The sequence below is a fragment of the Littorina saxatilis genome, linkage group LG11 (assembly GCF_037325665.1).
Source record: "Littorina saxatilis isolate snail1 linkage group LG11, US_GU_Lsax_2.0, whole genome shotgun sequence".
Taxonomy (NCBI): domain Eukaryota; kingdom Metazoa; phylum Mollusca; class Gastropoda; order Littorinimorpha; family Littorinidae; genus Littorina; species Littorina saxatilis.
In genome coordinates, this window is record NC_090255.1 from 43160099 (window position 1) to 43185774 (window position 25676).

The 25676-nt window shown below is 44.9% G+C and overlaps 1 protein-coding gene across 2 annotated transcripts in view; it reads right to left on the bottom strand.

Moving 5' to 3' along the window:
* Nucleotides 1-1852: 1852 nt before the first annotated feature.
* Nucleotides 1853-25676, bottom strand: part of LOC138980527 (double-strand-break repair protein rad21 homolog) — a 33970-nt gene continuing 10146 nt past the window's right edge. For both annotated transcript variants that reach the window (XM_070353419.1, XM_070353418.1), the window contains 8 exons: nucleotides 23754-23969; nucleotides 23068-23139; nucleotides 21243-21347; nucleotides 19692-19859; nucleotides 19045-19271; nucleotides 10643-10778; nucleotides 9246-9646; nucleotides 1853-8544 (listed from right to left, as the gene is read on the bottom strand). In XM_070353419.1, the coding sequence (XP_070209520.1) occupies nucleotides 8254-8544; nucleotides 9246-9646; nucleotides 10643-10778; nucleotides 19045-19271; nucleotides 19692-19859; nucleotides 21243-21347; nucleotides 23068-23139; nucleotides 23754-23969 (1616 nt within the window). In that variant the 3' untranslated portion in view covers nucleotides 1853-8253. The remainder of the gene's footprint in view (nucleotides 8545-9245; nucleotides 9647-10642; nucleotides 10779-19044; nucleotides 19272-19691; nucleotides 19860-21242; nucleotides 21348-23067; nucleotides 23140-23753; nucleotides 23970-25676) is intronic.

Below are 25676 nucleotides of genomic sequence, written 5' to 3' on the forward strand. Positions count from 1 at the left end.
TGAGGTGTTTGTTCTTTCTGGATTTGCAATTTAGATGTGTGAGTGTGTGCATGCTCGTGTGTTTTGTGAGTGTTCGTCTTGTTGAAGCGTGTTTGTGAGTGTTCGTCTTGTTGAAGCGTGTTTGTGAGTGTTCGTCTTGTTGAAGCGTGTTTGTGAGTGTTCGTCTTGTTGAAGCGTGTTTGTGAGTGTTCGTCTTGTTGAAGCGTGTTTGTGAGTGTTCGTCTTGTTGAAGCGTGTTTGTGAGTGTTCGTCTTGTTGAAGCGTGTTTGTGAGTGTTCGTCTTGTTGAAGCGTGTTTGTGAGTGTTCGTCTTGTTGAAGCGTGTTTGTGAGTGTTCGTCTTGTTGAAGCGTGTTTGTGAGTGTTCGTCTTGTTGAAGCGTGTTTGTGAGTGTTCGTCTTGTTGAAGCGTGTTTGTGAGTGTTCGTCTTGTTGAAGCGTGTTTGTGAGTGTTCGTCTTGTTGAAGCGTGTTTGTGAGTGTTCGTCTTGTTGAAGCGTGTTTGTGAGTGTTCGTCTTGTTGAAGCGTGTTTGTGAGTGTTCGTCTTGTTGAAGCGTGTTTGTGAGTGTTCGTCTTGTTGAAGCGTGTTTGTGAGTGTTCGTCTTGTTGAAGCGTGTTTGTGAGTGTTCGTCTTGTTGAAGCGTGTTTGTGAGTGTTCGTCTTGTTGAAGCGTGTTTGTGAGTGTTCGTCTTGTTGAAGCGTGTTTGTGAGTGCGTGTCTTGTTGAGACGTGTGTGCGTGTTTTGTCGAGGCGTGTGTGTGTTGAGGCATGTGCGTTTCTTGCTCCAAAAGGTGAAAAGTGTTTGATGACTGATCTCCAGTTTGATGGCACAAAGACTGAAAGAGCTGCACTTACCAAAGTAATCTACACTACATTGTACCCGTCATAAAAAAGTAGGCAGATGCGTTTGCCTTTGAGGGCAGATCTTTCTGATGAGGCTGTTGGTTATCAAACCAATTATGTCTAAAAAGGTCATTCCCCTACCGTATTCAGAAAACAGACTGAGTTTTCATTATGTAGTGTCTATACTTACAGTGCGACCTACAACGACACCCCCCCAAAATCATATTCAGTGTTAACACATCACTTAAAGTTTGAAAGCAATGCGTTAGGTGTTATGAAATGCATTGTTTTTTTGTCTCATTACCTGCTAAAATGGCTTCAAAAACTACTTCATGCCTTCTGAGAGGATTGACACACCGCTCAGCATGCCAAAGATTCCATTAGTCGCAGCAAAGGCTTCATGTCTCACCCAGTCACATTATTCTGACACCGGACCAACCAGTCCTAGCACTTACCCCATGCCAGACGCCAGGCGGAGCAGCCATTAGATTGCCAATGTTTTAAAGTCTTAGGTATGACCCGGCCGGGGTTCGAACCCACGACCTCCCGATCACGGGGCGGACGCCTTACCACTAGGCCAACCGTGCCGGTTCAAAGATTCCATGTTAGACAAGATATGTGAACAAAAGAAAACTGACTGTTTTGGATGAAGATTTGATTGTTCTGTCTAATGACATGCAGAACGTTTCGTTTCTTATGTCTGTTTAGACACTATGTCATTCATTAGGTAAGGGAATGAATGGCCTTTTCTGCCATATAATTGGTTTTAAAATCTACAGCCTCATCAGAAAGATCTGCCCTCAAATGCATCGGCCTACTTTTTATGACGGGTAGTATAAATTCTGGTTCACAATCTGATTCAATCACATTCAACTCTACTGACAGAACACACACAATAGCAATAGCATGCATGCTTTCACACACACACACACACACACACACTCACTCCCATAATTGGCAACAAAAAGTGGAAGTTTTCCAGATATTCAAATCCATTAAACAGAAGTCAGGCTAACATTTGGAAAGGCCATTTTTTTATTTCATATTAATAATACATACAGGTCACAAAATAAAAGGGAGATTTTGACTTGAACAGGTCCAAACTCCAATATATCCATGCGAGTGTGTTGCAAGTAACAACAAAAACACACAAGATAGACACTGCTAAGATCAATACACACTTCTGGATTCCAAAAGTAACAATTATGGGGAACAACGACTGCGGCTATTGTCAACACCACAGAGCTATATAGGCAGTTTGTACAGTGTACCACACATCTAAAATATTTGAAAAAACAACAACTTTTAAATAATGTGCTCTGTGATAGCATGTAAGACGAAAGCTAACCCTAAAAATCTCTGCATTTATTAATTTTAGTTTTTTTTCTGTAGGACTAAAAACATAAAAAAAATAAAAATAATATGAGAATTTATAACGCGCACATATCTCACCACAATGCGACTCAAGGCGCACTCATACACATTTTTTCACATAAATTATATTCTTTTCATTTGTTAGGTTTTATAGTTTTGTCTGGAATTGGCAACCACAGCTGTCCAGAACATAAACGGTACAAAACGAACCCACAAAACACTGAAACAACATTTGTCCTGGGACACCTCATCACCTATTTTGATCCCTTTTGCAAACAGGGACCCCCCCCCCCCCCCCCCCCCCGATCTTTTCTTTATTCTTCATTTGGTGTTTAACGTTGTTTTCAACCACGAAGGTTATATCGCGGCGGGGAAAGGGGGGAGATGGGATAGAGCCACTTGTCAATTGTTTCTTGTTCACAAAAGCACTAATGAAAAATTTGCTCCAGGGGCTTGCAACGTAGTACAATGTATTACCTTACTGGGAGAATGCAAGTTTCCAGTACAAAGGACTTAACATTTCTTACATACTGCTTGACTAAACTCTTTACAAAAATTGACTATATTCTATACAAGAAACACTTAACAAGGGTAAAAGGAGAAACAGAATCCGTTAGTCGCCTCTTACGACATGCTCCTCCCCCCCCCCCCCTGATAAGATGTGAACTAGAACTATGTCATTATATGAAACAGAGAACTGGGTCAACACTGTGACAACAGGTCTGATTATGTTTGACTCTGGATGAAACGCTCAACGTGACAGGTGACAACAGCTGGTGAGATAAATGATAATGCAATGAACTCTGCTGTCGTCTGTGTACGCACATGTGAACCACATAGATACAATGAGATACATAAAGTATGAACCGTAGCAAAGAATGAAAAAGATACAGTTATTAATGACACATACTTTAACACAGGAAACATAAAGACAAATGACCTTGCATGTGCTATGGCCACCAGAAAGAGTTTGTTGAAAACAGAAAACAGAATAGGAGTAACTTCAATCTCACGCTTGAATAAACACTCATCAACCACGCAAACAAATTCACACCTATTCTTTCCACACACCTCAAGAACTGCATCTAAAACTTGCATCTACCAATAAGTATCACCCACCACAACTGCTCCATGAATAAATCTTCAAATGCCAACACACTTTCACCAAAACACAGGAGAGATGACAAGAGATAAAGCAAAGTTCTATACAAAGGAAGGTAACTCCAGAAATGAGAACGACAGCCAGTGCAAATCTCCTCTGCACTCTGTTGGGAGAACATATATATATTATCTGGTCCAAAAGTTGAAACTCTTTTACACCTAGTGGTCGTGCGCTAACAATCGACAAGCTAGCACGACCCAGTACTGTGCATAAATAAATCATTAACAGTATTGGCGTTAACCGGTAATTACAGGTATTTTACCGGTTGAAATGAGAAAATACCAGAAAATAATTGGCTGCCGGTATAACCTACCGGTTGATTTTTAGAACTACAGTCTACTTCGTTTATAACGTCGCCGGATATAACGTCACCCCGTTATATCGTCACCCAAACACCGGTCCCGGCTCAATTCCTTCTTTCCAAGACTATTTTAACCTCGGATATAATATCACCGGACCCAGTTATAACGTCACTCATCCATGTCGGTTATAACGTCATATCAATCCCCATATGCAGCAGTTTGCATGGTGAACGACTGCCAAGGCATGTTCATTTACCCTACACGTGTCACAAGTTGTGTGTGTTAACGGTATTCTAGTTTTTCCGTTTTCCCGTTGTTAGAGGCCCAAGGAAAACTAGGTTCAAGGCATAATCATTTTTGCTGCATGCGTTTTGTGAGTTCCTGTTCGAGGTTTTTAATCAAAAGAAAAATGTTTTATTTCATTTCGTTTTGTGAGTTCCTGTTCTATGTTTTTAGTCAGTAATGAAAAATGTTTCATTTCATTTCGCTTTGTGAGTTCCTTACTTAGGTTCCTCAGTGTTCTAGGTTTTTAATTAAAAGAAAAATGTTGCATTTCATTCGTTTTGTGAGTTCCTGTCTTGGTTTTTAATTAAAAAAAAATGTAAAAAAAAGTTTCATATCGAGCATACATGGTTACTCCTGCGCGAGCGCGTGCGAATGGATCTGTCTACTTCTGTCCTTCAATCACGCATAATTATAAAAAAAAAACCTCGATTATTGAAATGACGGTAGGAGAAGGTCGAGAGGATGAGAAAAGACTACGACGTTTGTTTGTTGTTTGGTCCGTAGAATACTGACTACAACTGCCCACGACGAGGAGGCTGAGCTTCACTTTCAACTGGGCGTTGTCGACAGGCTGAGTAGGTCGCTCATGCTAAATCGTAAAGGTAAACACTAAGTGCAGTGAACCGACAAATTGAGAAAAGTGATACTGCACTCTAAAAGCACTATTATGACTCTACTTGGAAAGCCATGGACGTTATATCAAGTGACGTTATAATGATAATAATAAACAAGTCGCGTAAGGCGAAAATACAACATTTAGTCAAGTAGCTGTCGAACTCACAGAATGAAACTGAACGCAATGCAATGCAGCAAGACCGTATACTCGTAGCATCGTCTGTCCACCGCTCATGGCAAAGGCAGTGAAATTGACAAGAAGAGCGGGGTAGTAGTTGCGCTGAGAAGGATAGCACGCTTTTCTGTACCTCTCTTCGTTTTAACTTTCTGAGCGTGTTTTCAATCCAAACATATCATATCTATATGTTTTTGGAATCAGGAGCCTACAATACTGTACGTTGATACGATTGCCGAATATTGGGGAATATTTTGTGTATACAATTTTGTATTCAGATCATGGTCTTGCCAGGTTTTGGAAATGCGCAAAGAAGAGAATAGTCCACAATTATATGAGGAAGTGAATCACAGATTATTGTAATAAGTTAGTTTAAAACTTACAACAATATGTTGTTGTGATTTTTAAACAACACTAATGTTGCGGCACTTTCCATTTCTGCACAGTTTTATTAAGTACTTTAGAAAGGGACATAACTCTTGTACTCCGGATATAACATCACCCGCGCGTAAAAGTGACGTTATAACCGATGAACCGGATACAGCGTCACCGCGTATAACGTCGCTCAAAAACATCCCCCGAGGGGTGACGTAATATCCGGAGTCGACTGTACCGGGGTTTTTTCGTTGGTAAAACAACAAAACCAGTACTCTGAGTTGGACTCTTACTGGTTCCAATGACCAGCCTACCGTTTTTCTTCTGGATAGTTTTCATCATAAAAGTTTGTGTACCAGTTTGAAAAAAAGTTTGCGCCATCACTGATTACCTCAACTAACAAACGAGAAGAAAAAGAAGTTAACTCGACTCATTGTTCTTATGGTGCCTAGTAATAGCGCTCCAACAACAGAAGACAATTGAGAGACAAGCTAAACACGTGACAAAACTGTTCTTTTGTATTCCGGAAAGATGAAATTTTATAACCTTGTTTTTTTCTCCGGGAAATTTGGACCTATGCTTGTTTTAAACCCTGGTAAAACTGACCTATTGTCCTCTGAGTAGGGTAACACTCACAGTAAGTTGAGTAATACTGGTGTACCCCAACTCAGTTACTACACAGAACTCAGAAGAGTTACTACACAGAAGTCTCAACACCTGATTAGGACTGTGAAGAAGCACTGAGGACAGAAGGGTTGAACAGCCAGGAGCCAGGAGTGCAAGCTACAAAAAAATAAGCACAAACACATGTGAAACTCACTCAAAAAGTCATTCAAACTGAAAGCGATTCAATAAAGAGGAAAACGGATTGAAAAAAAAAGACACACTGAAACAAGCACACATGGATTTGAAAATTTATACAGGTTACTGCCCACTCTTACGCCCGACAGGTCTTGTTTCTGCCGAGACACAAACATCACAAACGGCCAGTTAACATGACAAAGCTCTTTGCAAGTTACAAGGTAGACACAAACCTCCACCCCTCCCCTCCTGCTAACCTCCAACACAACTAAAAGCAGCATGTTCAATGCTGCAAAACCCAACCAACCAACCAGGGAATAGTTACAACAGTCAACATGACATTCCACTGTCACAGGGCCACAAGAACTTACAACGTAACTAGTAATGCACGATAGTATAACTACTTTTTCTGAACTGTTTCCTACATTTCAATTTACCGAACTCGCAAGTATTATACACTATTGTAACAATAACGAAAAGTTATCCGAGTATCAAAGTGTATAAAGCTATGGAATAAAGACGGCTCCCTCTCCCTTCCCATACTGCTTTGCCTCTACATCACAAACAAGGAGTGGATTGAAACTGGTTCTACATTACCACAGGGTGGTACTGAAAGCTTGACACACAGAACAGATTCTTCACGCGTTACACGATGCTGCCTCAACATTAGACTTAAACCTTTGATATATGCACAGATGAATTTAGGGACAAGTTTCCAGTAAACCCCTCAAAGCTGAATGTTAGCACGACGATGAATGAGCAAGTGAGGAAGAGGCCATAGTAATAGATGCTGAACAAGGGAACAAGAACTGCATAATAACTCTTGCTATTCAGAAATGAGACAAAAGAGCATGGCGACGGTCCAAATGTTCGTCAAGCAAAGTGTAGTTGGATGCGGAAATTGTTGGATTAAAGAGCAAAACACAATATGTATCACCCCATCACCTTCATGTCAATACCACACACTGACTGACACCAATGATGAAGGAAAAGCCTGCCCTCCCTGATAGTTCTTAACGTACCGTGTAAAGAGAGAACACAGGTACCAGGGGCTCACATCCACATTGGACATCTGACATACACGGATATTTTTTCCAAATGTCCCATACATTTTTCATGCAAGAGGACATATGTCCTATTGTTTTTGTGACAAAGTGGTCATTGTCCGATTATGCTTTCATTTGATCCGGACATTGTCAGTACTTTCCAATTTACAGTAGTTGTGATTTGCTATGTTATCGATGTTTTGCGAAGCTATGTGTCTCTTCAAGCAGACGAAACTTGGGGAGACTTCATGTGCTTTTTATAGAGAACAGCTTCCAAGGGTCGCAACTCTGAATGCGCCAAGCCGGTTGACAGTTGCCTCCCATCGCGAGTTTTTCTCTCCGAAAAAGCAACATAACTAAAAAATATGTCCTATTGATTTATTTTTGTTCAGGACAAATGTCCTATCACTTTTGCATTGTCCAGGACATTTGTCCTATGCCACCTTTCATGGATGTGAGCCCCTGAGGTACACCACTAATGGTAATACTAAATAGTAATAGAGAGATCAGAAAACAAGACAATAATAAAGGAGACACATCACCCTAAAAAGTAACATTTTTCCAACAAAGGGTTTTACTTTTAATGTGATGAGAAAACATAACAAAAAGAGACGCATCTCTCTGAAAAAGGAAAAAAAAAATCCCAATGTAGGGTTTTAATGTACAATAAAACAGCTGTAACAACCATTGCCAGTATCTGAAACCCCCAGTCCATTTTCACACACACGAAACGAATGATAGTGAGTAAGAGAAATGTAAATGCCAAAGCCACATCTGTGGAGTTCACTTTCACCCTACTTCCTGATGCCTGTATACATCAAGAAAAACAATCCAACTTGTTGGCAACAATTCTGGGCCAGATGGTAAATCCACTTTGCAAACTGCTGCAGTTTCCTGAATGTTTCACCAGCTTGCACGCGGTACGTCCAGTTCTGTTGCTTTATTCCTCTACCCCACTCAAATTGACGAAGCAGAAAACACACTCCTCCCCACGCGGTACGTCCAGTTCTGTTGCTTTACTCCTCTACCCCACTCAAATTGACGAAGCAGAGAAAACACACTCCTCCCCATGGATAACACGAGGAGGCAGGATTCGGCCTGACGAAGAAGGAAGGAAATCCTCGCATGAACACATTTTAAGAATAGTTTTCACCAGTGCGAGTCCCGCTGAGTGGTACGAGCTGTCACAGCCACTAGCAGTCTCGGCCAAAGTGCGGGCCCTCAGAGATGATGATGTCTCTGAAGGGCTCGGCTGGTCGGTACGAGCCGTCACAGCCGCTAGCAGTCTCGGCCAAAGTGCGGACCCTCAGAGATGATGATATCTCCGAAGGCTTCTGATTGGTCGACCTCCACCACCTGGTGTTTCTTGAGGACCAGCAGGGTGTAGAAGCGCGACGCGGCCTGCTTGCGGTTGTGGTTGCGGGTCATGTCCTTGAAGGAGAGGTCCTGGGAGAAGGTGAAGGCCGAGCGGAGCGTGGACTGCATCTGCTGCGTGCGCTTGGTCAGCCGCTTTTCGTCCTGCTCCTCGTTCTCCGGCATGGCCTCCAGGTCCTCAAGGTCTTCAAATGCCTGCAACAACAACAACCAGTCACATGCTGAACATACTGCTGGGCACAGAGATGCCTCATATGTAACAGTTTGGAATTTTATTTATAGGTGTATATTTAGTTTTCAATTCACCCCTGAGACTTGACAATCAAATGATAATGACATGACCAACTTTACCCCATGAAGAATCAAAATCTTACAATCAGCCATGCTGATTATCAAGGTTTACTGTCCCATCAAAAGTACATTTGAAAAAACTAAACATCACCACTTAATCCCCCCAAAAAGGCGGCAGTGGATGTCTAAAAGGAGCGAAGAAGAAGATCCCCAATATGACCTGTCAATTAGGCATACAGGCATGAAAACTGAAAAAAAAAAAAAAAAAATACTGAAAAAAAAATTCGAAGGCGCGTAGCTCCAAGTTTCGCAGGCGCGAAGCGCCAAGACTTCTAGGGGGGTCCGGGGGCATGCCCCCCCGGAAAATGTTTTTTCAAGGGTGCAATTTGGTGCAATCTGGGGCTATCTGAGCCTTAAAATTGGATTCAAACATGGCCCCAAAACTATTTTACTATAACTATGACTAGGAAAAAAAAAAAAAAAAAAAAAAAAAAAAAAAAGGAAAAATACGGAAAATAAAAAAAAATACGGTTTATTTTTTTCAAAAATACGGACAATACGGAGAATTTTCATGCCTGGCATACCATCAGACCAGCCATACTTACAGGAGCCATGTTGGGTCCGACAGAAGGCGGTGCGTTGGAGGGAGGCGGAACGGAGAATGGGGCCACAGAGGGCGGGTTATCAAGGTCAAGGTTGGGGCCGATGGTGGGCTCGATGGCGGTGGGGTCAGCCAGGTTATCCACGATGCCATCAGGGATCTGAGCGAAGGTGTCCTGAGCGAAGGTGTCCTGGGGTGCGGGCAAGGGCTCGGGCAAGGGCTCGGGCTCCGGCTGGGCCATGGGTTCAGGCTGTACAGAGCGGCTGGGAGACTTGGGGGCGAACGACTGGTCTCCCATGGATCGCTCGCTGCGCCGCGACGCCCGGGTGGTGTTGGCCGAGATGTCAGCTGCGTTGGACGGTTCCTCCGCGATGGTGCTCATCTCGGACTGCCGCGTGATGTCAGCTGTGAACAGGACAGTGCACACATTAGGTCAACACACTCACCTGACGTTTGACACCATCTTGTTACAACATTCAGCAGACATGGGAACAAGGATACATGAACAAGTCTCAAAGTGACCTATGGATAAAAAACAATACACCGATTCTGAGGATGGAGCACAAAAACGGCTCTGAAATTATGTCTCGGAGATCATGTAAAAAGTCTGATTTTTGCCAAAAGTCATAAGGTTCTCATGTGTGATTCAGTTAGTTAACCACACTTTCAAGACTACCTGCCCTTTTAAGACCGTACTTACTTTTTTTTAAGATTTTCTGTTGATACCAACTGCAAATTTATCTCCATTTTAATAGTCCCTCCTTTTATTACCCAATTTTAACAGATTTTGGGAAGATTTGTAAAGGGGGAGGGGAGGGGTTTATGTGAGAGAGAGAGAGAGAGAGAGAGAGAGAGAGAGAGAGAGAGAGAGAGAGAGAGAGAGAGAGAGAGAGAGAGAGAGTGTGTGTGTGTGTGTGTGTGTCCATTGTAATGTATTTAAAACTTTTCCTGTTGTCACTGCATAAGGCGACAAAAGAACAAAACTTAACATCAAACCAGGTAGCTTGGAAGCTGTGAACACACACTCGCTCACTCAGACACACACACATACACACAGTCTCCATTCCACAACAACCCCTACCCCATCCAGGAATGGTCAAATCTCAAAATTTAAACTCATCAGCTGGGCAGGTAACTTTAAGAAAGTCACTAGCCAGCCAGAAATGTTGCTGGCCCGGTATATACCACAGTTGCTGCATGTGCAGTGTTTACAACACTTTGAAACTAGATCCTACAACCACAAGTTTTGCATTTGACCAGAGTTGTCACTAGCCAGCCGGACGAGTTGCCAGGTGGTTTCTACTCGCCAGGCCGATTGTTTTACTCGGCCCTGGCAATCGGGCGGATGATTTGGCCATCCCTGCCATTCCCCCAGTGGGTGAGTAAGAAGCAGCATCATACCTGTCCTCTCCTCCTCCCGAACGATTTCAGGCTGGGGGGGAGCGGAGATGTCGGCCCACGCCGGGAGCTGCTCCTCCTCCTCCTCAAGGTCAAGGTCGTCCTTCACATGCTTGGTGATCAGGTTCTTGCCAAACAGCTGAAACAACGCAATGAGCACAACTTGTATTTCATGGTGATCAGGTTCTTGCCAAACAGCTGAAACAACGCAATGAGCACAACTTGTATTTCATGGTGATCAGGTTCTTGCCAAACAGCTGAAGCAACGCAGTGAGCACAACTTGTATTTGACAATTCATTAATACGTTAATACATTAATATGCTCTAAATGAATGTTCTAACTAGTGCAGAAAATGTATGGAGCTGTCCAACCTAACATGAGAAAATTCCACTGACCAAACAATTGTGCACACAGTATCAAAAAAACAAAAATGCAGCAGCTGTTAGCTACTCGGTGACAACTGTGTGAAACACACATTTTTCTACAGAAATCTCACGAATAGATCTTCAGTTCATATTAACAAGACAAGAAAAAAAGAAGAAGAAAGAATAAGAAAATAATACTCCGCTGTTTTCACAGTGAATACTATTCCCTCTCAATGAGTTACAGCACATCAAGCCCACACAAAGATTCTCTCGGGGGGAATAATGTTTTCACAGTGAATACTATTCCCTTTCAATAATGAGTTACAGCACATCAAACCCACACAAAGAAACTCTCGGGAAATAAAAAAAAATTAAAAAAAATTCATCTACAAAAAAATAAAAATAAAATGTGCACCCCTGTATTCATCAAATGTTGTCTTATGTCTTATGACAGGCGCTGTGGCGTAAGACGTCGGCCTCTTAATCGGAAAGTCGAGGGTTCGAATCCCGGCTGCGGCCGCCTGGTGGGTTAAGTGTGGAGATTTTTCCGATCTCCCAGTGATCGCGCTAGGTATTTTTCAAACCGGTATGACGTCATGAGCTGGCTACAAGGCTCTCACGAAAATCGGTAAGCTTGCCAAGGCAACCAGTAAAAGACAAACAATGACTTACAATACATTAAATCAATATGTCAGTGATATGCGGACGTTTTTTCTCCCCCCCCCCCCCCCCCACCCTCAAAGCAACTGTCGCACAACTTGACAGTGACACATCAGCAGCCGCTGTGAGAGAGAGAGAGAGAGAGAGAGAGAGAGAGAGAGAGAGAGAGAGAGAGAGAGAGAGAGAGACTTCCGAAATAAAATAGGAAAGCAAATAGTAATCACGCAACTGGAAGACTTACTCACTAGTTACTTACTGTTACAGTTTCACTTTCGCCTAGTCTTTGTTGTCAAAAAGTTTTCACGCGCAGAGCCAACAGCATTTCTATGACTTAGCGATTTTGAATGGTCTTCGAGAGATGAATGTTGAAAATTTCGACAACCTCTTGTGTAACCATTTTTTTGACGTGTTTTTTTGCAGTCTTCACAAAACATTAGAAAGTTCTCCCCCTCCCCCTCTGTCCGCAACCACAGAAACTCTGCACCATTTTTCCTGAAATCGTTTGACAGTGGAAGATGGCGATGTTGGTTTCTTTGCCGCCGCTTGAGACTCGGGCTCTGCAGATGTACTAGGCCGTGAAGTACTTTCACTTCCTTCATTCAAAGGCCTTTTCTCACCTCTTGGGGGTAGAAAAGACAGTAAAGATCGTTGCTTCCTCATCGCAATCGACTCGCCTCACAATAATCGAAAATTTTTAATTAAATTTTGATTTAATATAATATACTTACCCAATTCTTATGAATGCATTGACTTTAGTCCCACATGCTAGATGTCGAAAAACCTCTCAAATTACCTGCCCTTAGTAGGGTGGTAACCAAGCTAAAAGCGACGCCATAGCCGTTGCTATGGCCTGACCTTGCTCGGTTACCCATAACACCCTGCGCACCACGTGAGCGCCAGCATCCGTAATAATCATTCGAGACTATTTGTCAAACAAACCCCCAAGGACATAATCCAGCGGGGACGGATGGGAGGGTATTAACTATAAGAATTGGGTAAGTATATTATATTAAATCAAAATTTAATTAAAAATTTTCGATTTAATCACATATTCTTACTCCAATTCTTATGAATGCAGATTCCTCCTAAAGGTGGAGGGAACCTACTTATGTCCTTGTAAGAACCTGCCCTGCAGCAACTAAAACCAGCAATGAACTGGAGCCATCAAGCCGCGTGCAGGAGATATCCCGAAGATAGAAACCGATGAACACATCATCTGATCTCCAGTAAGCCGTTTGCAAAGCTTCGCCTAGGCGACCAGAACGCAACACGGCAATAAAAGAAGCACAAAATCTGTACCCGAGCTGTTGGCAAACCTCGCATAGGCGAGAGGAACACCACCAGCCAGAGAAGAACACCAGACTCCCGAACGCCTGAAAAGGAATAGAGGGAGGACTGAACGCCCCCCCCCCCCCCTGTTCGGAACGCACCACTCATAGGACTGTCCTATGAATGTAGCAGAGCCCCTAGAGAGAGACAAATAAAAGACGTCTCTTTCGCTCCATTGTAAAGAAATAAGAACCTGAGCTAAAGCTCGTGGTTCCAAAAGACAGTAACGTCAAAAAAGGGATTAAAAAAGTCCAACTAGACAGTTAGAAAATCCGAATCTCCCAGAGCGATAATCCTCCCAAGAGGAGGGAATCAAACACCAGAGGATATTGACCAGGTTTCTGAAACCCCAAAACCTGGCCAAAAACCGTGAACAAACGGAACCAAAAGCCCTAAGGCTACATCCTCTGGCGAACCCCAAAAACGCATGTGCCTCACCGCCCTATAGGGCTGAGGCCCCGAGTAAGTAGAACAAAGTCCCACGCGCTAAACAAGGGGGAGCCTCTAAACCTCGTAAAACAAGGTCCCTTGATCATGCCGACAAGAGCGCCATGAGCAACAGAAGAGAGGCCTATTTGTTTCAAAACAGCTGAGATAGCCGATAAGCCGGAACCTCAAAGAAGAGGCCCAGCTGTCCAAAGCCAAAAAACTGAAACAGAGGTGAAAAACCACCTGGCTTGAGAGAGGGGCGCTAAGGAGTTGCACCCCCGCTCTAAATCCCCAATTGGCCAAGGGGGCCAAAAAAGGAGCATACACAGATAAAGTGGAGGAAATATATGCTTCGTTCCCAAAGACCAGAGTCAGAACCCATGATCTAAAACACAAACAGCACGCCTCCAGACCCGTCAGCAGAAGGGCCAACCCCTGTGCAAGCCCTGAAAGGACCTGTTGAGCGAGTCGGCCAGATCGCAGAGCTGGCCGGGGAGAAATTCCCCTGAGAAAAATGATTTAGTGTGAAACCCAATCAGAATCCCCTATACTCTGTCTGACAGGGAGCGAGAACTTGCTCACCCCAGCTAGTTCACATAAGAAGCAACAGAAGAATTGCCCGAATGCAACAGGCCATGCCTGTAAATAGCAAAAAGGGAAAGGCTAGTAGACTAAGAGCCACTGCTCCTAACCTCAGGCAAAAGAGAAGCCCAAGGATTCACGTCTACATCACAGCCTCAAGACTGCAATCACCATTGCAGGCCCCATCTAGACGAAAACGCATCCAAAAAGCGGTCTAAGTCCAGGGGGAAACAGAGCTAGGGAAAAAAGTCCCCTGAGCGATCCAAAAGGATTCCAGCCACCTTCCCGAGTGGAGGAACCCACTCTGGAGGAGGACCCTCATGTCGCAGACCTGAGAGGCCGAACCCCCGAAAAAACTTGAGGCAAGACTAGAGAGCCAGTATAGCTATCGATACCGTCCGACCGAAAATCGGGTCTAAAGACCCCGCAGAGGCCTGCTCTCGTGCCAGTCTGGCAGTGAAAAGAGCTTATAGCCTCCCTATTCTCTCTTGTGTGAAGAATAAACCTTCCAAGAGACAAAGTCGAACAGCATGCCCAGGTAAAAAACCTGGGATAAGGACAGCTCGGAATTTAGCCTGGTTACTGAGAGCACCAGGCAAAAAACCTGGTTCAACACCAAAAGAAAGTGCAGCTGACAAGCTGATTGACCTTGAAAAAGCTCAACCAGCCCCCGAGAAAGTCCAGAGACCAACACCCCCAGAAACCGAGCCCTTTCCTGTGTGCAGAAACACAGAAGGAAAGCTCCTGTGAGAGCACCGAGGAAAATCTCAGCCAAAGCTGAAAGCTCTAGCCCATGCCGACCCACCTCCCGCAGAGAGGGAGGCGACACTGAACCAAAACACCTCTTTGCAACTGGGAGCGCCTAAATGCGCTGCCAGAGGTCCAAGAAGGAAGGGAAAGATTCCAGCTATTGAGTAGGTTTCAACAACCCCCGAAAAAGCCTGACCCTTGCCTCCTGCAACCAGCATGAAATCAAACCCCTTGTAAAGGAAGGAGATCACACCAAGCCAAAACAGTGTGGGCCTAAAACGTCACAGAGAAACCACTCCGCTCCGTGACGACCCTAGCCCAAGCTGCCAGCAGCCTGGCTAAAGCCTTATCCAAGGCATCCTCCCTAACTCAAAAGAGCGTTCCGGGAGGATAAGATTGCCTATAAGAAAGCACAGAAGAGTCTCAGCCAAAGCAGAAAACTCCAAACCATGCCATCCTATCTCCTCCAGAGAGGAGAGGGAGGAGCAATATCATGAAAACTCCATGTTCCCTGTGGTCTGTAAGAGAAGCCAGAAACTAACCCCTGGCCATAAAAAAGTCCGGATCAGACCCTGAGCCTGAAAAATTCCCTGCTATCTTCTTCCGCACTAAAAGTGAGGACGAAGCAGCCTGAAACCCCGAAGCCAGCAGTCCCCTGCGTAAAAAGCAGCGGGAAAGGTGTAGGCTGAAGACCACTATCCTAAGGTGCGGATCAAGCCAAAAAGTGTGGCATGTGGCAGGCAATCACCGCAGACTCAGCAAATGAAACAAATTGCGAGAAAGCCTGTGAAAACCCAAAGGCATCCCGGAAGAGGAAGGAAGAGAGACACCCCCAACCTATCCGGGCCAAAGTAAACTGCAACAGCAGCCGCTCTATGTATGGGAAGCCTACAATCAGTAGGCAACCCTATACACTCCCCCTCCTTAAACAAGAAGTCCGAACCTAACCACCAGTTGTGTAAAACACAAAAGGAGGGGAGGCAGGGGAGGTCGCGCACTAAATCTCCTGCCAATAACCCGCCAAGAGTGTGGAAGAAAAGCGTGATCAGTCTCTGACTGCCAACCCAAAACCGCCCACCTGAACAAGAGGTGGGGGGAAGAGGGGTTGGTAACTGGCACAGATCTCTGCCAAGAAGAAGAGAGAGTGGAGAAGCAAGACAAAGCCGGGCCCGGCGCGTCTTACCCCACCCGCTGTGCGAGAGAAGCATCTCAGTGCTAAGAACCAGACTACCTGGTATGACCACAACCCACCCCAAGCGGGGAGGGGGGCGGTCCAGCACAGCCGTAACCCCAAGACGGGGTAAGGACTGAAACAGAGAAACGGCCGTAAACGGCCGATCCTCGCTCGTCCACCTGCCGAAGTCAAGTAGCCCTATCACTCACCCACCCCTAGGAGGGGGGGGGGGGGGTGACCTACGCTGGCTACGGACAATGACCACCGGCCAGGCGATACTAAAGCCGAGTCCCCGCAGATCATTGTGAACACAAAGAATGGGAGACTGGAGAGAAAGGGTACGTTCTGTCTCCGCCTGACCATGTAGCCAGCCGGCACAGCCCGTGCAGAGAACAAAACGGAGCAAAGCTCATTGTTCCCTGACCACTGTGCGAGACACCCTGCCGAGAACAAAAGAGAGTCAAGCTCATTGTTTCGCGACCGCTACCCGCGACAAGCGCGGGCAGCTAACACAGCCACCTGCCCCAAACGGAGCAGAGAAGGAGTATGTAAGGTAGCCTGGAAAGCCGTACATAGCACCCCCACTGTGTAGCAAGGCCTGAGCCAAGCCACCCCCAGATGAGGAGGGGGGTGGCTCGTCGCAGCAGTAAGAGCGACGGAGAGAGACGAACCGAAAAACGGCCGACCCCCCTCCGTCCACCTGCCGTAATCCTATAGCCCACCGACCACACAACCCGATAGGGGAGGAGGACGACTGTCGGGCCAGGACAATAGAGGCACAGACTGTGAAGACAGTCCAACAGCGCCCACCCCGTCCGACCCAGAGGGAGGGACAGGGTGGAACGCTGCTCCAGCCCCCACCCGATCCTGCCCAGCGGGCGGGAAAGAGTGAGCCACTGATACCCCCCCACCCTGCCCCAAATGGAGCAGAGAAGGGGTATGTAACGTAGCCTGGAAAGCCGCCACCCCAACGCGCCCGGGGGGCGGGAAAGGGTGGGAAGCTAACACAGCCCCCTGCCCCCAGTGGGACAAGGTGGGACCAAACCCAGGCTGTGACTTACCATGCCCCCTCTCTCCCTCTCCCGCAAGGGGAGAGAGCTGACTTCCCACTGCAGTGTTGCTAAAAGCAAGCTGAGCGGGAAGAGAAAGAGAGGAAGCAGACCCCCTCTCCTTACGGAGAGAGTGCTCGCGAACAACCCAGCCTACCAGTGGCAGAAAGGACTGAACCGAGCTGGCCGTTTGCACCAGGCGACGGTGCGACGCAGGAGCGCCCCCCTATCCCCCCCCAATGGCGGGGGGCTGCGTAACACACTGTGAAGTACCGGCGGTAATCAGAGTGGTTAGACGCAGGCAGGGAGCAGGCCCCCCCTCCTAAAAGGAAGGGGTGCTCGAGAACAGCCCAGAGCCACCAGAGGCAAAAAACGGGCTGAACCGAACAGGCCATTTGCACTAGGCCACCGTGCGAAGCTGACGAAACGGGAGGGCGGGAACCGCCGATCGCGCCTGAAACAGCCGAGAATATAGACACAAAACATCGTTAAGTCCCCCCAAAAGGAGGACATTGACTGATTCCTCTTACACAGAGAAAGGGGAAAGAATAGCCACACGGCCACTCCCCCCCCCCATCAGTCGCACCGACGACGATCCAACAAAAAGTCTATAAGGAGCCTAAAGGCTGATTAACCCCAACAGGGGAAGCGAGCTGTGAAAGAACTGAACCCACCCTCGGAGGGATAGGAACATAAAAAGAAGTGCTGTTTGACGGATCTACGACCCGCATAATAGGCAAATCAAAGTTCTTAGGCTACCCTTAGGAATAGTTACTAAACCAGGCTAAGAGCTTTGCCACCTTCCAGTCTCGCGCCGAGTTTAGCTTTGTTGTCGGCCATTTTAAGACCGGCGAAAAACAGTCACCCAGAACAAAAAACGTCTGCGTGCATGTTCAACACAAAGCTAACACCATTCAACCAAACATAAACAGGAAAGATCTCACCAAAAGGTAGACGGACAGGTAGACCCACAGGAAACCGGCTAGTCTCACGGACAAGCAGGCATGTGAAGGCCAAAAGTGAGAGCGAAATTCGGACACGTCCACCGTGTGTTGTCGAAAGTCGAGAATGATTATTACGGATGCTGGCGCTCACGTGGTGCGCAGGGTGTTATGGGTAACCGAGCAAGGTCAGGCCATAGCAACGGCTATGGCGTCGCTTTTAGCTTGGTTACCACCCTACTAAGGGCAGGTAATTTGAGAGGTTTTTCGACATCTAGCATGTGGGACTAAAGTCAATGCATTCATAAGAATTGGAGTAAGAATATGTGATTAAATCAACTGTATGTAGACAAAGATCTAAGCTGGTGTGAGTACGTGATTTCCCGGTATGATGCTATGTCGGCTATAGTTAGACGCCGTCCCTTATAACATAAACTGAAAGATTTTACGATGAACCTGGAACCGAAAGAAATGGCGCGAAAAGTATGATGTCTGATTTTTGACGTCATGTTTGACACCTTGACATCAAGTGTCATCAATGGAGACATAATCGCAACATTGTAGCGCTGTCACAAGAAGCCATCCAAATCTCTCTCTCTCTCTCTCTCTCTCTCTCTCTCTCTCTCTCTCTCTCTCTCTCTCTCTCTCTCTCTCTCTCTCTCTCTCTCTCTCTCTCTCTCTCTCTCTCTCTCTCTCTCTCTCTCTCTGTCTCTCTCTCTCTCTCTCTCTCTCTCTCTCCCTCGTACTGACAAACGATTTTTGTAATTACTACTTTTTTTTTACCGGTCAAACCAAATAACAATCGGTACGTCTGACCGACATCCACTTTTTTTCCCGGTATTGGCGAATCTTAACCGGTAAAATACCGGAAATTACCGGTAAACGCGATCCCTGTCTCCCAGGTCAACTTATGTGCAGACCTGCTAGTGACTTAATCCATGTCAGAGTTTGGTGGGTTATAGAAACATGAAAATACCCAGCATGCTTTCTCCGAAAGCGGCGTATGGCTGCCTCAATGGCAGGGGTAAAAACGGTCATACACGTAAAATTCCAGTCGTGCAAAAACACGAGTGTACATGGGAGTTTCAGCCCACGAACGCAGAAGAAGAAGACTGTAAAACTGACCCTGGCAGTAGCCCTGGACACGATGGGTCGCCCTGGCAACAAGAAGAGCTTCTCCACGCCCCCTGTCTCCTTCCAGTGCATGAGTTTTTTAGTGGGCGGAGCCAGGTCCAGGGTGGTGACGATGTCGGTGGTGTCCGACAGCTGTAGCTTCATCGTCTCACTGGGGATTCCCTTCTGTTCGTCTACGATCAGCTTCCTCTTCCGTTTGCCCTTCTTCTCTGTGCCACCTGCATAAAACAAATGGAGTTGGTATCACTGATCTTACTTTGAACAAGGATTAACACACATGTATATTACATTTTATTTACTTTATCAGGCATACCTACATCTCCTTTTCAGGAAATGTTGCTCAAAAGTTGCTTTACCCTGCAATCTGATGGAAGCACCCATTTCTCATCTTTCTATTCCTTAATATTCTCCACCTTCTCCATCTAAAAAGAGAAACTTAACATAACTAAAACAATCCCAAAAAGCAAACTAGGTTGGAGCGGCATGAAAACCCTGCCATTCAGGCAGTCGTACTCCAATTTTCGGGGAGCCGATTTCCATCAACAACACACTCGACTGATCAACTCTAAGAATGTGTTTTACACACTTCTCAGGCACCAACGAAAGTGGACCCAAGGCAAATCTAGGAGAGCACTGACCTGGCACAGCGGTGACGTCGAGTGGCTCCAGTGCGAAAGCCTCATCCTCGTTGTGAACCAGCGTGGTCTGTTCACCGCCGGACACAGCAGAGGAGCTGGCTGCTGCCTGCAGAGGGACCGTCTCTTCTGCGTCCGCTGCTCCTGTCTCTGGGGCCACTTTGTCTGGCTCTGCACACACACACACACCACAATTGGAGGTCAAATGGAGTTTCACATATTCAGGGCTCCATGATATTCTAGAAGAGGCCAGAACAAACTGGACATTTACATGTATAGAAAGATCAATCTGACACAAATCCGAGCACAGTTACAGGTTACAGCCCTCAAAGTCCAAACAAGAAGGGCAAAGCCCATACGACTCACATGCTTGACCTTGACATGGTCAAATAACTAAACCTAGCAATGACATCATACACTAAGAACTGCTTTACACATTTTTCCTACCAAAATACATGTGACCTTGACCCAAGGTCAAGGTCATCCAAGGTCATGCAACACAAAGCTGTTAATTCAAGACATAGGAAGTACAATGGTGCTTATTGGCTCTTTCTACCATGAGATATGGTCACTTTTAGTGGTTCACTACCTTATTTTGGTCACATTTCATAAGGGTCAAAGTGACCTTGACCTTGATCATATGTGACCAAATGTGTCTCATGATGAAAGCATAACATGTGCCCCACATAATTTTTAAGTTTGAAACAGTAATCTTCCATAGTTCAGGGTCAAGGTCACTTCAAAATATGTATACAATCCAACTTTGAAGAGCTCCTGTGACCTTGACCCTGAAGCAAGGTAAACCAAACTGGTATCAAAAGATGGGGCTTACTTTGCCCTATATATCATATATAGGTGAGGTATTGAATCTCAAAAACTTCAGAGAAAATGGGAAAAATGTAAAAAATAGCTGTTTTTTAGTCAACATTTATGGCCCCTGCGACCTTGACCTTGAAGCAAGGTCAAGATGCTATGTATGTTTTTTGGGGCCTTGTCATCATACACCATCTTGCCAAATTTGGTACTGATAGACTGAATAGTGTCCAAGAAATATCCAACGTTAAAGTTTTCCGGACGGACGTCCGGACGGCTCGGGTGAGTACATAGACTCACTTTTGCTTCGCATGTGAGTCAAAAATGGTGCACAAGCCTTTGGCTGGTGCTTCTCAAAATGTACAAGCCAGACAGCAAATTTTACTCGCCAAACCAACCATTTGTTTCAGCAACTTGACGGGTACATGAACATTCCTACTCGCCAGTTACATGTTTCTACTCGCCACTATCAGGCCTGGGTTCACCACACCCCCCCACCCACAAAGCCACTATCAGGCCTGGGTTCACCCCCCCCCCCCCCCCACAAAGCGGCGTATGGCTACCTAAATGGTGGAGTAAAAACTATCATACACATAAAACGGGTTTGAGTTTCAGCCCATGGACAAAGAAGAAGAATAGGTTGATTTAATGCCTAGAAGATGCTAATTGAGAGAAAGTAAGTCAAGTGAGTTGTCCAAACTGACACCAGTTTCTAAGCTTTCTGAGGGATAACAAACTAACCTTCAGGTTTGTCGACCGCTGAGCTGCCCTCGGCCACGTCTTGAGGCAAAGGAACTTCTGGCATGGGCGTGTCCTCAAACAGACCCCCAGGTTCTCCCCACTGACCTGAAACACGTCATGTCAAATGTATCAACCATCTCCACAATACCCAGGTGTTGTTGCCCCTGTTCCACAATAGCCTTTGGTCAGGCCAACATTTTGTTAGAAATGTGACCCTCCACCACGAAATGAGTCGCATGTCACCTCGCGCGGTTCTGCGCTAGGCATAATATAAGTCCGGTGAGTGTCTAGTAACAGTGTGAGGGTCACCTTAGTCACAGGCTTATAACTCAAACAGTTTTCGCTCTTTTCTAAAACGGTTTTCACCACTGGATAGAGCATAAAAAACTCTTAAGAAACTGTAAAAATATGAAAATCATGCAAAGGTGACATGCGACTCATTTCGTGATGGAGGGTCACAAATATCTGAGTTAAATGTTGTTAGCTCACAGATCATTGTTTGTTTGTGTATGTATTTGCAACGATCTTATCCCTATCAATGTAAAACATGATATCATAGAAAACTGGATTATTTATCACAAACACATTAGTAATAACTAAATTAATTCAGTACAAACTCTTTCTTTTGCGCACGTATTTGTGAGCACTATGCCAGACCAACAACAAAGATGTCTGAAACTTTCAACAAGAAGGGCAAAGCCCATACGACTCACATGCTTGACCTTGACCTTTACCTTCAGGGTCAAGGTCAAATAACTAAACATAGCAATGACATCATACACTAAGAACTGCTTTACACATTTTTCCTACCAAAATACATGTGACCTTGACCCAAGGTCAAGGTCATCCAAGGTCATGCAACACAAAGCTGTTAATTCAAGACATAGGAAGTACAATGGTGCTTATTGGCTCTTTCTACCATGAGATATGGTCACTTTTAGTGGTTCACTACCTTATTTTGGTCACATTTCATAAGGGTCAAAGTGACCTTGACCTTGACCATATGTGACCAAATGTGTCTCATGATGAAAGCATAACATGTGCCCCACATAATTTTTAAGTTTGAAACAGTTATCTTCCATAGTTCAGGGTCAAGGTCACTTCAAAATAGCTCCTGTGACCTTGACGCAAGGTAAACCAAACTGGTATCAAAAGATGGGGCTTACTTTGACCTATATATCAGGTGAGGTATTCAATCTCAAAAACTTCAGAGAAAATGGGAAAAATGTGAAAAATAGCTGTTTTTTAGACAACATTTATGGCCCCTGCGACCTTGACCTTGAAGCAAGGTCAAGATGCTATGTATGTTTTTTGGGGCCTTGTCATCATACACCATCTTGCCAAATTTGGTACTGATAGACTGAATAGTGTCCAAGAAATATCCAACGTTAAAGTTTTCCAGACGGACGGACGGACGTCCGGACGACTCGGGTGAGTACATAGACTCACTTTTGCTTCGCATGTGAGTCAAAAATGCCATTAACAAAGATATGTCTTTTGTGATAGAGAGAATTGAATGTGCTGTACTGTAGCTTGTAAAACATTCTGACAAAAAGAAAAGCTTGGTTCTATGGTTCTTGGTTTGCGTGGAGAGGGTGCAGTAATCTTTTTTGAACTGTGTCTTCTCAGAGAAAGAGGCAAGGCAACAGCTGGGCAGAAGCGGAAAGAACAGCCCAGAACAGGGTGCGAATGAGAAATGTGGTCAATGGCCTAGGGTCCGCTGGGGGCAAAGAGCCCAAGTACAGTAAGTAAAGTCTTCTCAGAGAGAGAAGGCCGATAGTGCCGACTTAATTTTTCGCGTCTTGCACTGTTCGTGCTGGCTTACCAAAGAAATCCTGGTCAACATCACCAAAGTTCCCGTCGTTATCATCATCGTCGTCATCATCACCACCAGCGTCTGATAAACATCAACAAAACAACAATAACACAAAAATGCCAACTGGCATGTAACAATGAAAAATGTATTCAACTTTAAAAGCAAAGAGCAACAAAACTTTCAAAAAAACATGGTCGATAAGAAACGTTACAGTCACGCATTCATCATGTCACATGACTTCTATTCATGAAATCAGACTCCAACAATAATTATTGAAGTCATCTAATTCAAAACAACCAGCCTAATTTCAGATTTTCTCCCCGTTTTCTCAGGTTTTCTGTTCACAACCTCTGTAAATTTACCCCCATTTTAAAAATTCTTCCAATTTCAAACCTGTTTTCTCAGGTTTTCTGTTCACAACCTCTAAATTTACCCCCATTTTAAAAATTCTTCCAATTTCAAACCTGTTTTTCTCAAATTTGTGGAGATAGCAAACTGGGGGTTCCACTGTAACAACAACAATAAAAGTTCAAAAATAACAAAACGTTTCTCCTTACCCATAAAATCAGTCATTTAATTCAAAACAACCAGAACTAACAACAAAAGTCCAAACGTTTCTTCTTACCCATAAAACCGTTGTCATTTAATTCAAAACAAACAGAACTAACAACAAAAGTTCAAACGTTTCTCCTTACCCATGAAAGCATCGCCAACGCCATCTCCAAACCCATCGCCGACAACGGGAGGTTCAAGGTCGACGTCCATCTTCTGGTTGTGAGAACTGTCATCGGTGAGAGTCTTCTCGTGGTCATCCATGGACGACTCTCCTTGCATGTCGGAACTCTTGTACAAGGGGTCCTCCAGGTGTGTGGTGTCCCGCAGGATCTCGCGCTCGTCAAAGCCAACATCACCTGTACAAGGAAAGACCCGAGTGTATACGCCAACTGAGCTACAAGCTATGCGAGGTCTGTGCCATGTAGCTTCTTGTGTGATGCGTCTCGAGTCCACTGCACCGCTCAACTCTGCAAGCATCTGATCAGCAACCAATGACTTGTACAGTGGAACCTGCCCATTAAGACCCCCCTTTTAAAGCCTTACTTTTCTTATTTTTGGAGGACTTGAAAGGGAGGTTCCACTGTATACTACATGTATACCTGAAATAGAATTAACGTTGCATTATCATATACAAAAAAAGCATGTGTACACAGATTTTATTATTCACGCTCTGTATCATTCAGATCAACAAACACACCCTAAAAGACAAAATGCAATTAAAAAAAAATCTGTGAAAATAACAAGACTTCCACTTTCAGTTACATTCAACTTCAAACACACAAGTTAAACCAAAACTTTCCCTCCATGTGTACCTACACACACAGTTTTATCTAAGGGCCACTCAAACAGTAACAGGGACACAGGATCTTTTTCCAAGTGCACTTGGTCTTGTGCTTGTGTGTACACAAGAAGCGGGATAAGGCACTAGCAGGCCTGCACATAAGTTGACCTGGGAGAGCAGAAGTCTCCACCACTCACTCACCACATTTCAAACACACAAACCTCCGGATGGGAGTCCGACATCTTATCCACTAGGCTATTGTGCCCAGTAGCAGAAAAGTCAGGACTTAAAAAGAGGTGGGGGGGGGGGGGGGGGGGGGGGGGGGATTTCCTCTGTACTGGTGGGACAAAGCGCTAGAAAGTGTTTCAGTCTGGCATTCTTTGGCAAAAGGAAATCGGTAAAAGTAATGCCAGTGAGAAAAGAGAATCGTCAAACTCGATCCTAAAGGTTACGAGGGATTTTCTCTGAACTGTGGGACAAAGAGCTAGAAAGTGTTTCAGTCTGGCATTCTTTGGCAAAAGGAAATCGGTAAAAGTAATGCCAGTGAGAAAAGAGAATCGTCAAACTCGATCCTAAAGGTTACGAGGGATTTTCTCTGAACTGTGGGACAAAGAGCTAGAAAGTGTTTCAGTCTGGCATTCTTTGGCGAAAGGAAATCGGTAAAAGTAATGCCAGTGAGAAAAGAGAATCGTCAAACTCTGTCCTAAAGGTTACGGGGGATTTTCTCTGAACTGTGGGACAAAGAGCTAGAAAGTGTTTCAGTCTGGCATTCTTTGCTAAAAGAAAATCGGTAAAACTAAAAGTAATGCCAGTGAGTAAAGAGAATCGTCAAACTCAGTCCTAAAGGTTATACGTGGGGCAGGTGGACATTGAGGAGATTGAGATAGATAGAGAGAGAAGGGGAAAAGATCTTTAATGAGACTGAAGTGGTTGGAACCCTCCCTTCCCCCTCCAAGTACACAAGACACAAGTCCCAATTGGAGCCAAGTCTGCTTTCAGAAAACTGCAATCATGAACTGCTCTGTCAAAGTAGAAAACAGCTGTTTCATATTTTTCTTGCAGTTTTCGCTTGCGCTGAAATCCACCAAAAAGCCATACAAAAATGAAGTAAACAAACACAGTTAGGAAGAAGTCACCTCTGGGGTCAAAGGCAGCAAAATATACCATTAGCAAAACCCTTGGCAAGTTTCCAACAGATCAAGTTACAGAACTCTTCATTTCTTCCTTTCATACAGACCAACATTTTCAGTTTGATGGTTCTTTTCCAAACATTTATTTGTAC